Source organism: Mchenga conophoros, linkage group LG3 (genome assembly GCF_057382185.1).
Source record: "Mchenga conophoros isolate Kocher_MC1m ecotype Shallow Benthic linkage group LG3, M_conophoros_male_GT1.1, whole genome shotgun sequence".
NCBI classification, from domain to species: Eukaryota; Metazoa; Chordata; class Actinopteri; order Cichliformes; family Cichlidae; genus Mchenga; species Mchenga conophoros.
In genome coordinates, this window is record NC_140528.1 from 40,388,995 (window position 1) to 40,403,691 (window position 14,697).

Here is a 14,697-nt window from a genome sequence, read left to right on the forward strand (position 1 = left end):
TCACAGTAGCGTCGCTCTGCTAACAGCACATTTGAGCTACTCACTTATGGCGTTATTTTTGTGCCACTATTCTGAGCGCACGTAAAAAAAAATTTACAAACAAATCACTCACGACTCACAACCCCTCGTCCTGGCTCACAGCTTCTTCTTCTTCTTGGTTGGCAACCAATGTTAAGGAGCATTACCGCCCCCTGGCTCACAGCTCAGTGGACATTTAGGTGAGAAAATATATATTTGACACATTTAAAGAAAATATTAATAAAATAAAAATAAATAAATAAATGTTCCCTTTAGAAATTTTTTTTGCTCTATAAAATAGTTGTTTTTCTTTTTCAATCACTCATCTTAGAAGTAGAATTTACACGAAAAGAGAAACAGATTAAGTTTGAGTGAAAATGTACATTTTTTGCACTCTCTAGTCAGTGACTCAAAAAAACCCGATTCACTTTGGTGACTCATTCAAACTTGATTCAGTAAAAAGAATCGAATTTACCATCACTAGTCAGTTTGCTTCCTCTGCCTTATATTTTGTGGAGACCTGTGATGAAACTGTGTCTTCAGTCTGTATGATGAGTCCACTCTTTGCCTGCATCACACAGACACTAACCTCAGCACCTCTCTGCTACCTGTGCTTTCAAGTCTTTAATCAACAGTTCTCGCTACCCTGAAACTCATATGGAGGAACTTTGTCACTGACAAACATGTTTACACAGCTTGGGCTCGCCTTTTTCTGTGATCATTATGTTTACAGCGAGTATACACAAGATATCCGTTTCCTCGACTCCTGAGCAAAGATAAAGAGTCAGTTCAGACCTGCAGTTGGTCCTCGTGGTGTTTGAACTTGAATTCAGCCTGATTTGTTTTTCATGTCTTCTCCTCCATCATCAGTTATCAGGAGAGCAGACAGTCAAAGTAGAAGAATTCAAACAAACACAGAGATTCTACTTACAGAGCAGACACAGCACAGATGTTTCCTTCATCGTCCTTCTCACTCATTTGAGCTTTTTTTCATTTCTGTCACTGACACCAAGTAAAGCCCGCCCTCTTCCTCTGAGCACCAGCTTTCTATTGGTTCAAACACAGAGGTGGGGGACTCACTTTTTCTAATTACTAAAGAGACATCATCATCGAAGCTTTTTCATAAAATATGAGTTGCAACTTTTTGTCTGTTTTCCCAAAATACTTTAAAATAAAACATTCATTGGTTAACCAAATGAAAACAAAGTAAAAATAAATAAATAAATAAAACAAAGAAAGTTCAAATGTCCTCTGTTCTCTGTGATCTGTAGTTTGGTAGATGAACAAATCCATGTCCATGTAGTGGACGTCCCCCTCAGTGAGAGAGGCAGATATGAGCTGAAACACAGGAATCAAACCAGGGACGCTGCTGTTATGGAGCTGAACTGGAACCATTCAGACACTGAGGCCCTCTGAACACATTTTAATTACAGCTGTGCAGAGACACACTGATGACTGACTGGAACACTATGATTCACATTTTACATGAACACCATCCTCACACATGTTTATATTTGGCCACTAGAGGGAGATGTTGGACTTTAAACACTAACATGGATACAAGCAGATCATCAGTGATCGAGCAGTAACATCACACTGATCATTTGCATACTAAACGTATGTTCACTTAAATGAAATGGAGCTGTCACACCGAAAACAGTCACCTGTCTACTGCAGAGCTAATACAGAGATAGACAATGAAGCACGCTCATATTCACACCTACGGCCCCACTAACTGCATGTCTTTGGACTGTTGAACGAAGCTGGAGTACCTGGAGAGAACCCACACAAACACGGGGAGAACATGGACCTCCGCACAGACAGGCCCCGTGGTTGATTTAACTTCAAGATCTTCCTGCTGTGAGGCAGTAGTGCTGACATCAAAATGATGTCACTATATAAAAATGTATATTGTGTACTGTGGAGGAGGCAGTATTTAGCTGTAGCTGTAAAGCCACAAAGAACTGTAGACAATGATCAAATATGTCATTTTAAAACATTTACTGTTCTTCTGACGGGACCTTAGAGCGATGCAATTAAACAACTTCAGGGTTATTTGAGTGATATTCTTGTTTTTATATGATCTATTTGGACCGACTCCTAAGATAAAATCTGCATCAATTATGTCAACATGGAGATAAAAGAGATATCAAAAAAACTTTCACAGCCACAGAAAACATGAATAAAGTCAAAACAACTATAAAGTACTATTTTATATAAAAAATGTGTTAGCTCTTGGAATATTTCCACTGAAGTAACAACCACAGAACAAACAACACAAGTGTTCATGGGATTAAAAGTTCAATAAATCTTCAGAGGAAACATCTGACTTACAGAAATCATTTCATCTTTGGTTTCATGACACTGTCAGAACATTCATTCAGTTATAGTTGCCAAATGAACACCATCGGACTGATTACTGATCAGTTAGTGTCTGTAATTATGTAACAGCTGATCTGCACATGAGGATCAGTTTGTGGTTCAAACCTCACAGAAGAAGTCTGACTTTACAAACAGAGGCTGAACCTGTAACACACTGGGCACTGACCTCATCAATACTGTGGGGAAACAAACCATAAACAAAGTAAATTCCTGACGTCAATTGAAATGAAATTTAGCTTCAAACAAGTTCAATGAGAAATAGAATATGTTGTTAAGGAAAACAATGAAATATATTTGTACACATTTGAATATGTCTTAATTTTGTTTTGAAAATGGAAACTCATGTCTGTCCCACAGAAATGTAAAGAGTATAACATGTTAACAGATATTCATTTTTCCCTACAAACTCATTTAGCTGCCTGAGACCAAACATACAATTAAATGTAAATTCAACCTCTATTTGTCACATACACAGTACAACATGTAGTAAAATGCTTGTGTCCGAGCTGCGGACTGGCTGCTGACATAGCTGTGCCATTGTTTTAGCATGGGGGGGGGGGTCTAGCCAGGACCCTTATTGGATACAGGGTGGGACTCCTGCTCCAAAGGTGTGTAGTCTTACCAATAGACTAGCTCCAGACTAGCTACTAGCTCCTACACTAGATCCAGCTGCGATAATAACAATAATAATAATCATATCAATTTACAATTCTCCCATACATCATAAGCAAAAAATGTTCAGTGTTGCATGTAATTACATTCCAATAGATGTAAAAAAACAAAACAAAACAAACAAACAAACATAAAAATACAGTTATGGTGAAGGATTCAACACTTCTTCCAACATTATTCAGTATCTTCTCTAAGCCTGATGTTAAAAAAAATGTCTTTGATCCTTCCTGGATCATTTTGGGTCTAATTTCATCCCAAAGGTGCTGGAGAACATTTATTTTAACGCGCAATTTTTAATAATTGTTTCATTATCTTTTTTATTCCTTCTTACTTGCAGAAAGGACAGCAGATACAACGTTTTATTTAAATGCTGTATCTGCCGTGGAATTTTTGGAATGAAGCAAATTTCTGGTTTTTCACTTGAACTCTGGTGTTTATGTTTCTTCAGTCAGTCAGTACTCCTGTGTTTTTCCCTTAGTAATGTTGGCTTCTCTTATCCAGCTTCACCATGTAAGAAGCTCTGGGACATTTCAAACTTGCTGATGTTCATCAGGATGTTAGTTAAAATCTCGGTTCTGTCGTTTACATTTTCTGTAGACCAGAAAACCAAACACAAGCACAACAGCAACAGCAGCAGAAACACTCAGACCGACGATCAGTCCAACAGATCCTCCTGCAGGTGATAAACAGGTGTCAGCTGTCAGGTAGGTGATGAGTGAAGAACAGAACAGAATCCGTTTCCTCTTCAAACTGCTGTCAGACATTATCTACTGCACTCTGATCACATCACTCAGACCAGCTGCTTTCTACAAAGTCTCATCAACAACATCTTTAGAAACAAACATCAACAACCAGGAAGCAGCTTCACCTCTGATCACACACACACTCAACTCTACTCACTCACCTGGAGGATCAACATGAAGGTAGATGATGCTGATGACCTTCAACGGTTGTCTGACTCTCAGGACGACACAACACTCGTATGTTCCAGTGTCATCAATCGTCACATTCTTCAGAATCAAAGACACGTCTCCATCCTTCATCTGTCTGTCCTGCAGATCCACCCGGTTCTTAAATGATGGATGCTGATCGTCTGGTTCAAATCGACCATCCCTGTACAAAAGCACATATTCATCTCCCAGGTTGGCTCTGCTCCACTCTACAGCTAAGATGTTGTTGTTTGTAGCTCGACATGGCAGAGTGATGTTCTGTCCAGACTCAGCTGTGATGGTTTTCTTGTCTGAAAGAGGAAAAAAGTACACATACACATTATTTTTTGCTATCATTGCAGTACAATACATTACAAACATAATACTTTGAGGCTAATATACAAAAACATATTTCTCTTATTGTTGATGAAGGTCTGTCAAGCAAAACCAGAACACCTACAAAGAGCAATTCTTTATGTTCTCTCCCTCTTTTTCACTGTTTTATTTTATTATCTATTTCTATCTTTCACTCTCTCTTTGACAGAGATTTAGATTTAGACCTTAATATATTCCTGCTGAGACCAAAGCCAAGAGGATGAAATATACACATTACAATGAAACCAATAGTTTGGAAAGTATTGGTAACATGTATTCCTCTTTATCTCAGAGGGAAACACCGTTTGGTTTATAAACCTCACCTGCAGAGACAAACACGAAGACACCGACAATCAGCAAAGTCGAGCAGAGCGACGCAGTTACAGGAAACATTTCCGTGTTTTTGTTTCTGCTGATCTGACTCTTAGTTTGTTCTAAAAGTCCGAGTCTGTTGGTATTTTCAGTGCATAATAGACCTTAAGATTAACACTTGACTGCACGAGGTTGAATTTAAGGTTTAAACAATGCTGAAAGTTTTGTCTTTCAGCCACTCGTTCAAATTCCACACTTCCGATGTGTCTTAGGGAAGTCGCGTTAAAGTGACGTTTGGTAGGTTGGACTGTAGGACGACCATAAAGTGCGTCATAAGAAAAGTGCTGAAATTTGTCTGTTATCTACCTGTGATGATCTACTTTGTTCTAAATCTCTGAGTCTGTTGGTTTTTTTAGTCAGCAACAGAATATGACGTTAACACTACGTGAGATTAACCCTTTCACGCATAGTGGTTATTACAGCTATTCAAAGGCTGTTTTCAAATCTAAATAATATAATTGAAATAATAAATCTAAAGCAGGTCTGAGTGTTTAACAGGTTCAGTTCTTGAATGATCTCAGCAGAACAACACAAACATAACCTCTCTCATCATCAATCATCAGCTACATACTAAAGACCATCATCAGCCAAAGGACTTCAAAATGACGTCACTGTATAAAATGTAAATTGTACTATGGAGGAGGCAGCATTTAGCTGGAGCCTCCATCAAACCACAGAGAACTTTGTCCACCTTTGTACAAAATACTCAAATATGTCATTTTAAAACACTTACTTTTTTTCTGGAGGAAAATCCTCAAATTCTTTCCTGATCATTTTGATGGAAAAAATAAATATTCAAAATATTTAAAAAATGTAAAGAGCAAAAAGAAAAAGTACAATAAAATAAAATAAAAATAAATGGACCTCTGTACTAAACATCCAGAGAACAAACTGAGCTGTGTTTCCTTATCAGCTGTTTTTATACAGACACACCTCAGATCTGTGACATCAGCGCCCACAGCGTCACCTTAGCAACCACATTCCTCCACCTATCAGCTGTGAGTTCACATATTTTACAAACAAAAACAAAGTCACAGTTGACTCTGAGCCCTCACAGTCAGCTGATCTTTCTGTCAAATAACTTAATGAAACCCTGAAATACAACAAATGTTTTCAGGTCCTTGAAGTACACACGGGTGGGGGCTGGAAACCCACTCCACCTGTCACAGTCTGAAGACAGAACGTGATTTCTGTCAGTGTGTGAGGATCAGTATGATGTATAATAATGTGAGTAAACTTCAGCAGGTTCATGTCTGTGATGTAGAAACAGGATCAAGCAGAGGTGCTCTGGATGTTTGATCTGTGCTCTGATAATTCAGCGTATCACCATGTGGGACAGGAGACTGTCCAGCACAAGTTACAGCCTGTCAGAGTGTCGCTCACGACAAACAACAGATGCATCTGTTACTGTTTCTGTCTGCTTTTATTCTAAGCCCACCTTTTATTTCCTGTCCTGTTCTTGTTTTGTGCTCATGGAATTGATGGAAGATTGTGTCTCAGTATCCTGGTCAGACTGGTTCAGCAGTAGAATCATGTGTCTGTGTGTGAATCATATCAGATTTCCTCTTTGATGTTCAGCACATTCATCAGCTCTATTTGAACTTGGAGCTCCATTATTTTTCTGTTGTTTTGTTCTCGTCTCTTTTGGATGTAAAGTCATTTCAGAGCTTCACAAGTAACATACCTGTGGTTAGCTGTGCCAGTCTAACAGACTGAAAGAGTCTAAAGAGTTTAAAGAGTTTAATCCTCTTTGGCATGAATTAAAGTTTTTTAGAGAAAAAAATATTTCACTGTAGTTTCTTGGAGTTTGGAGCTCCTGCTTTATATTTGAATCAATAAATTTGCAATAAATAAATGTGCAATGCGGCTCCCAAAATGTCACATTTTTCTAATTCAGAACTTTTATGAAAGAAACAACTAATTGATTGAAAATTGTAATTTTTTTAAAACAAACATCACGTTGATTTTCATAGAAGTTTTTAATAAAATAAATTAAATATATTTATTTAATGGTAATTATTTATTCAATTACCATTAAATAAATGGTAAATTGACTGTTTTTATAGAGCACTTTTATATTGTACTTGAGCATCAAAGCGCTTAATGCAACATGCCTCATTCACACAAGCACCTTTTATACATGTTTTCCATCTAACATTCACACTCTGAGAAACACTTCAGGAGCAACTTGAGTTCAGTATCTTGCCCAAGGATACTTTGGGATCAGGTGGGCACAGGTTGTGTGCAATATCATGCACGATGCAAGGGTCTGTATGTGTGACTTTGTTTGTCTCTGTGTTTTTGTGTGTCTGAATGTGTGAAACTTTATGAATCAGAGGTGGACATCACATTTCTGTTGTTTGACATTTGGAGTACCATTACATCCTGGGAGTTTACATCTCCCTCCATTCTGTCCTCCTATGACATGTTCTTGTGGTAATTTTCTGCAATTTGTACAGGCTTGTTTTAGTGCATGGTTTGATTGCTACATATCCCATCACTCAGTGCTCAGACATTACCAATAAGTTTGATGTGTCACATGGCCCTCTTCCTATTGAACAAACAAAAGTTGTATCCAAGATGGCCGACTTCTAAATGGCCACCATGGTCACCACCGATGTTGAGGAGTTTGCCCCCTCACATATACTAATGTGTTTCTGATGGTAAAACTTTTGAAACAAAAAATTGATATTTGTGATTTATTGGAGAAACATGAACTTGTAAACCAGGCTGATTCTATTTAACAGAAACAAACACTGTTTGGTTTTTAACAGTTCACCTGCAGACACAAACCCAAACACACCGACAAACAGCAACACTGATCAGAGCAAAGCAGACATTTCTCTGTTATCTGGTTGTGATAATCTACTTTGTTTGGAGTTGGTATGTCTAATCTGAGAATCTGAGTTTCATAAATCTAACTAAGATTAAATTCAAGGTTCAAATGAAGTCACTGATTACGAGAAGTAACTTTGAGCTACTTGTTTGACTTTCCCATAAGTGTTGAAGAAAGAGGAAGTAATAACGCTGTGCCATTGAGAGCATCCTCACTGGATGCATCACCACCTGGTACGGCAACAGCACCGCCTACAACTGCAAAGCTCTCCAGCGAGTAGTGCGGTGCTCTGAACGGATAATTGGAGGTGAGCTTCCCTCCCTCCAAGACATCTACAGGAAGCGCTGCCTGAGGAAAGCGGGGAGGATCATCAAGGACTCCAGTCACCCCAGCCATAAACTGTTCAGACTGCTTCCATCAGGAAGGAGGTTCTGCAGCATCCGGTCCCGTACCAGCAGACTGAGAGACAGCTTTTTCCATCAGGCCATCAGACTGCTGAACACTTCATAGACACCTCAGCTTCACTACTGGAACTTCAACATTATGCACTCCACACTGTATATAAATGCCACTTGTTTTGCACATATTCAACTCTGTATATTTTATATATTTTATTATTATTATTATTATTATTTTATTATTATTTAATTTTATTTTTTTACTATTTAATTTGTAAAAATGTGTATACACACACACACACACACACACACACACACACACACACGTAGGAAAATATTTAGTATACACATCCAGGAATGCATACACTATTATATATTGTACATATATTTATTAGTTTCAGGTTGGCCATTCTTGTATTTTGCTCGTTTGTGTTGTTGTGTTTGCACATCTCTGTTGCTTGTGGGGCTTGCACACAAGAATTTCACTCGCATGTGCTGTGCCAGTGTGCCTGCACATGTGATGTGACAATAAAAAGTGATTTGATTTGATTTGATTTTGATTAACTACACATAAATGTGTCATAATAAAAGAGGTGAATGATGGAGGAGGCAGCATTTAGCTGGAGCCTCCATAAAACCACAGCTGTTCCTGAGAACTTTGTCCACCTTTGATTGTCTTTAAGTTGTGTTGGAGCCACAGAGAGCAAATCTTTGTTCTTTATGGAGAACCAGTGAGGTTGTTTGGACTTTCCTATGAAACATCAGTGCATGCAGCTGCTGCAGCACTTCCTGGAAATCACATGACTGTGTTCAGAGTACAGGACGGTCCATGAGTCATTTGGTACCGGGTTGCATGAGTTGAGGCTTGCAACTCTATAAACACAATAAACATAGTTTTTTATCGTTAACTTGGTTTCCCTGGGTCTTTTCTTGTGTTGTAGTTTTGTGTCTTTTTTTGAAAGAAATATTTACACATTACCATAGCGACCAGAAAACATTAAGGGGCAGAGAGGAGGATGTTACTCTCAGTGTTGTTGGCGCATTTCATGAGAATACTGCTAATAAAGTTACACAATTACACAGTGAATTTGCGTTTAGTATTATATTTACAAAATACCAGTTTTTGTCTTGGTCGTATCATTTTATTTTGTTGTATTTATTTGCCATACTTTCAACAAAAAAGGTTGGGGAACACTGATGTAGATTACAGAAATGGCTGAAAAACATCATTTTTTAACACTTACTGTTGTTCTGAAGGATCACTGAAACCCTCAAACACTCTTCTGATCATCAGGATGGAAAAATGATCCACTTGAAAACAACAAGCCCTTCACCTCTGTCACGCCATAGCTTGTTCCTGCCCACTCATACAGATATTTGACAAACAAATAGGTTTTTTGTTAATCCTTTACACAATACAAAAAACATAGGAGAAAATGAAAGTTCAAAATATATATTAAAATTGAAAAGTTAAAAAAACATTGATCATAACTCCAGCAGGTCTGATCGCTCAAACAACATGAAGAAATAGTTTATGAAGGCAAAATGTAAATAAAACACTAAGTCTGTTTAAAACCAACAAACTTGACTCTGGTGTCGTCTGTCTCTGGCACATTGTTCCCTCATAACTTCATAACATATGAAATCTTCAAGGCTAAAACACACATGTCACTTTTACTAAATTAATACATTTTACAGCACCTACTGCAGCTGTCAATATCTAGAGACAAGATCTTTATCACAATATCATCTGTGAGGAATAGAAAGAAATGCAGATTAAAACAGTGCATTCTGGGGAAACTGGGAAGACTCATATGACCATGTGGGAAATGTGGCTGCTCAGCCAGTTTCAATTTAGAGTAAAAGAAAAAACAGCTGATGAGCATAGCTGGACTGGCCATCAGGCATCGGGCATTTGCCCGGTATGCCCGATGGCCATCTTGCCCTATGGGCTGATGGTGATTTTTCGTTTTTATGGGCCGATGGGTTTTTTTCCCATAACGACATAAACACTGAAAGGTGGTGGATTGGCCAGATGAAGGGAGATTTGTAAAAAGAACTCAGTTGTTTGGTGGTGGCTATTGCGGAGCTTCCACAGTTTCAGTAACCTTAGCAAGTGGTGGAGGCCAGCAGATGCAACACGCTGGCAGGTGGATGACGGAAAGGCAGGAGGAGCAGAGACCCGAGGCGGTGAACTGAACTTCAGGTAAGAAGTTATGACTGCAGTCTATCTGGGTCAGATATAACCAAGTTTAGGTGGAGTTTATTTTCGTTATGCTGACTTTTTACAGTCAGTTACATTAACTTATAATAGCATTAACATTGAAAGGGGGGCACAAAGAAATACTTTTCTTTCTTATTCCCATTTAAAATATCTAGCTTTTAACAAATAATTATCTGAATCTTACAACAAACAGAATAGGGAGGATGGTGTGGGTTTACGTTTATTAGATTGATACATATACACCAACAAGACAGTGTACATCACTGTGACAACAGTGTTTGTTTTCATTCAAAGGCTTTATGGTTTTTCCTATAATACCTGGTGGGCCGGTCTCTAGTCAAAATGCCCGGGCCGATTTTTTGTCCCAGTCCAGCCCTGATCTCAGCTGCAGTCAGTCCAGATAGATCACATAAAATCAAAAATATCACTCAAATAAGCCTCAGACTGTTTAACTTCATCAGACTTGAAGATGAAACAGATTTGTGACTGTTCCTGTAACAAGAAACAAGAAGACGGGGAGTGAAGAGTTGTTTTTAATCTGCTCTTAATCATCTCCTTTAGTCAGAGACTGAAACACCCTCACTGCAGATCATTCATCCCAACAGCAGTTAGACTCTATAACCTATAACTCCTCAATCCCGATTTCACAAGTCACTGGACATCCACGGTCACCACTTCCTGCATAATGCACCTTCTATGTGTATGAACGTGTGCAGGTATATATGTATGTATATACATACATATGTATGTGTGTGTGTGTGTGTGTGTGTGTGTGTGTGTGTGTGTGTGTGTGTGTGTGTGTGTGTGTGTAGATGTCTATACATAGGAATAGTAAAGAATGTGAGTTTTCACTGTTGAAAGGTCTGAAGGACTCTGTAAAGTCAGCTTTGTGTCTGTGGAGAGCCTTTGAAAAAGTCCTCACCTTCAAAATAAGTATTTGATATTCTGATTATTCATTGAGTCCTCAAGAGTGTTGATATAAAACAGGTGTGTGTGTGTGTTTGCGTGTGAGTCAGTATCTTGGTCAAACTGGTTCAGCAATGAGTGTTTGCTGATCATACAAATGGGCTCTGTTTTGTTTCATATCACATGATCTGTTGGTATGTGCAGCAAAAGTAAAAACACTCAAAGCTTCTTTCTTTTCCATTTTTATTATTTTTATAAAAGTAGAGCTAAGATAGTTGCTTAGATGTTAACAAGGTGGTAATCTCAGGCTGTGTAATGTCGTGGTCTGGGTGGTTTTCCACAGCATCAGCTCCTCCCCACTGGGTGGAGTCTTTGTTGTTCCTCACCTGATGGCAATCGGACCAGCAGTATTTATGACCGGCGCACTCAACTGGTCTTCGCCAGATTATCTGCCAACTTTAGTCAGTTCTCGGCCTCACGTCCGTTCCTTGGTGACTAATCGTGTGTATTAACCGTATCTCTGTTTTTTTCGTCAGCCTCTGAAAACCACCTACCAAGCTCTCCTGGATACCAGTTTGCTGCCACCGGTAATCCCTCTCCGTTTTGGAGCTGCCATTTTCTCCTGCCTGCCTCCCTGCCTTGCATGCAGCACCCACCTGGACCTCTCCTGCCTCCACCCTCCACGCAACCCCCACCTGCAAGCTTGTAAGACAGCTCAGTGTACTATTTTTTAGATTCACTCGCAACCCTCTGTGGGATTCCCCTGACTGCTCTGTCCTCTGTTTCAGTGCCCGGGCCCGCCACAGTTTTCCCTGCCCAGTACCTGCACCCAGTTATCCCTGCCATCTAGTTTTCACCACAGTATTTTTCTCTCGCCTCAGACATCTAGTTTATGTTCATTGATTCTAGTCTGCACTTTCTGTTAGCCTCTGAGCATTGTAAAAATAAAGTCTCTTTTCGTTACACCTCACCCCTGGCCTCCGGTTTTGAATCTGCGCTTGAGTCCATCCCATGTCCACGGGCCACTGCGCCTGACAGTATAATCTGGCCAGTATATGGACTCAGCGGATCAAATCCGGACTGCCGTCTCGAAACAGGGCGCCATTCTTGGTACTCACGAGGACGCGCTCCAGTTTCTCCTGGCGAAGGTTAACTCACTCACTGACGAGCAAGAGAAGATGCAATCCGCGGTTCAGAACCTTCAGTCAGCCACTGCCCCTGAACCCGAACCCATTCCCAGTACGTCGGCACCGGTACCCGCGCCGCCGCCGCCGCCGCCTCAGCCCGCTGCGGATTCTGAGCCTCTGCAGACGCCGATGTTCCGCGATGCCGCCTCCCCGGAGCCGGAACCCTTTTCTGGCGGCCGGGGGGGATGCAGCGGTTTCCTCCTTCAGTGCGAGCTAGCGTTCGGTCGCTCACCCCGCTTGTTTGTTTCTGATACTGTGCGGATTTCTTATTTAGTCGGGAAACTGCGCGATCGCGCCCTTACATGGGCAGAGGCTTATCTAGCTAGACATCCGTTACCGACTTGTCATTATGATGACTTTTTGAGAGAGTTTAAGAAAACTTTCGCTCACCCGACCTCTGAATGCAGTTCGGCGCGGAGGCTGTTGCATCTTCGCCAGGGACGGCGGAGCATTGCGGACTTCCTAATCGATTCCCGCATCGCCGCCGCCGAGGCGGGCTGGTCTGATCGGGCTCTGCATGGGGTGTATTTGCACTCTCTCAACGATGAGATGAAGGACCACCTGGCCTCCCGGGATGAGCCCGCTACTTTTGAGGAGTTGGTTTCCCTCACACTTCGCATTGACAGCAGGTTGCGGGAGAGAGAGTGGGAGAGGGACTACAGTTCCCGTCGGTCCTTGCGGCGGTCATCTCCGGTCGTTTCTCCCCCGCCACCGCTTCCGGTTCAGCCGTCCACTCCCATTGCTGGCACCGGGGGTGGTGAACCGGAACCGGAACCCATGCAGATCGGGCGTTACCAGCTGACGGTGGAGGAGAGAGAGAGGCGCCGCCGTTCACGTTCTTGCTTTTATTGTGGCTCCGGTGAGCATTTGATTTCTTCCTGCCCTAAGAAGGGAAAAGAGACCGCCCGCCGGTAGGTCCGGGGATATGGGTGGGCGGTACCAGGGTTAACGCCAAGCCCCGATTTTTGCTTTCTGTGACACTCTTACTCGGTCAGGGAGCCCACGTCTCATCAGCGCTGGTTGATTCAGGGGCCGAGCAGAGTTTGATCGACAGGGGATTTGCTGAACAGCTTCAGATCCCTCTTTTTGAGTTAACTCCGTCTATTACAGTTAGGGCATTAAACGATCAGGTCTTTTCTTACATTACTCATCGCACTGCACCGGTTACCTTGATCACTTCCGGCAACCACAGAGAAACACTGATCTTTTACACCTCACAATCCCCTGACACGCCCATAATTTTAGGTTTCCCATGGCTAAGACATCATAATCCTCACCTGGATTGGGTGGGACAGAGGGTCGTGAGTTGGAGCCCATATTGTCATGCCAACTGTCTCGTCTCAGCTGCCCCACCTGGGGCCACTGAGCCCTCTAGCAAGGAGAACTGCACCCCTGACCTCTCTGCGGTTCCCCCCGAATATCATGACATATCAGAAGTTTTTAACAAAGATAAGGCACTGTCCCTACCACCCCATCGCCCTTACGATTGTGCCATTACCTTGTTTTCCGGCTCCACGTTACCTTCCAGCCGTCTCTACAACTTGTCACGCCCTGAACGGGCTGCCATGGAAAAATACATCGGAGACTCACTGGCGGCTGGACTCATCAGACCATCGACTTCCCCCGTGGGTGCTGGCTTCTTCTTCGTGGGTAAGAAGGATGGCACACTCCGTCCATGCATCGACTTTCGGCCCCTTAATGACATCACAGTTAAAAACAAATACCCATTACCACTCATCAGCTCCGCTTTTGAGCCCCTCCATGGGGCCACCATTTTTACCAAACTGGATCTCAGGAACGCATATCACCTAGTCAGAATCAGGGAGGGGGATGAGTGGAAGACTGCGTTTAACACACACTTAGGACATTTCGAGTATTTAGTCATGCCATTTGGCCTCACTAATGCACCTGCAGTTTTCCAAACCCTAGTGAATGATGTCCTTAGGGATTTTCTGGATCGTTTTGTCTTCGTTTACCTCGATGACATCCTGATTTTTTCCAAGGACCTCAAGGAACACAGAATCCATGTCCGGGCCGTACTCCAGCGGTTGTTGGAGAACAAATTATATGTCAAAGCCGAGAAATGCGAATTCCATGCACCATCTGTGTCATTCCTGGGTTACATTCTTGCAGGGGGGCAGGTGAAGACAGATCCGGCTAAAGTGAAGGCAGTAGCGGAGTGGCCACTACCTACCTCACGAAAACACTTACAAGGGTTTCTGGGCTTCGCGAACTTCTACCGCCGCTTCATCAGGAATTACAGTCAAGTAGCCGCTCCCCTAACTCGTCTAACTTCCTCTAAGCTTCCTTACCATTGGAGTCCAGAGGCCGACGCCGCCTTCTCCCGGTTGAAAGAACTGTTTACCTCTGCGCCGGTCTTAATCCATCCCAATCATAG

At 41.7% G+C, this 14,697-nt stretch overlaps 1 protein-coding gene across 1 annotated transcript; it reads right to left on the bottom strand.

The window, feature by feature from the left end:
• Positions 1-1,839: 1,839 nt before the first annotated feature.
• LOC146578635 (myelin-oligodendrocyte glycoprotein-like) lies at positions 1,840-4,825 on the bottom strand. Its single transcript, XM_085269170.1, has 3 exons — positions 4,700-4,825; positions 3,977-4,312; positions 1,840-3,745 (listed from the first exon to the last, which is right to left on the bottom strand). The coding sequence occupies exons 1-3, from the start codon at positions 4,767-4,769 to the stop codon at positions 3,630-3,632; spliced, it is 522 nt and encodes a 173-aa protein (XP_085125296.1). The 5' UTR covers positions 4,770-4,825; the 3' UTR covers positions 1,840-3,629.
• Between the last annotated feature and the right edge of the window lie 9,872 nt (positions 4,826-14,697).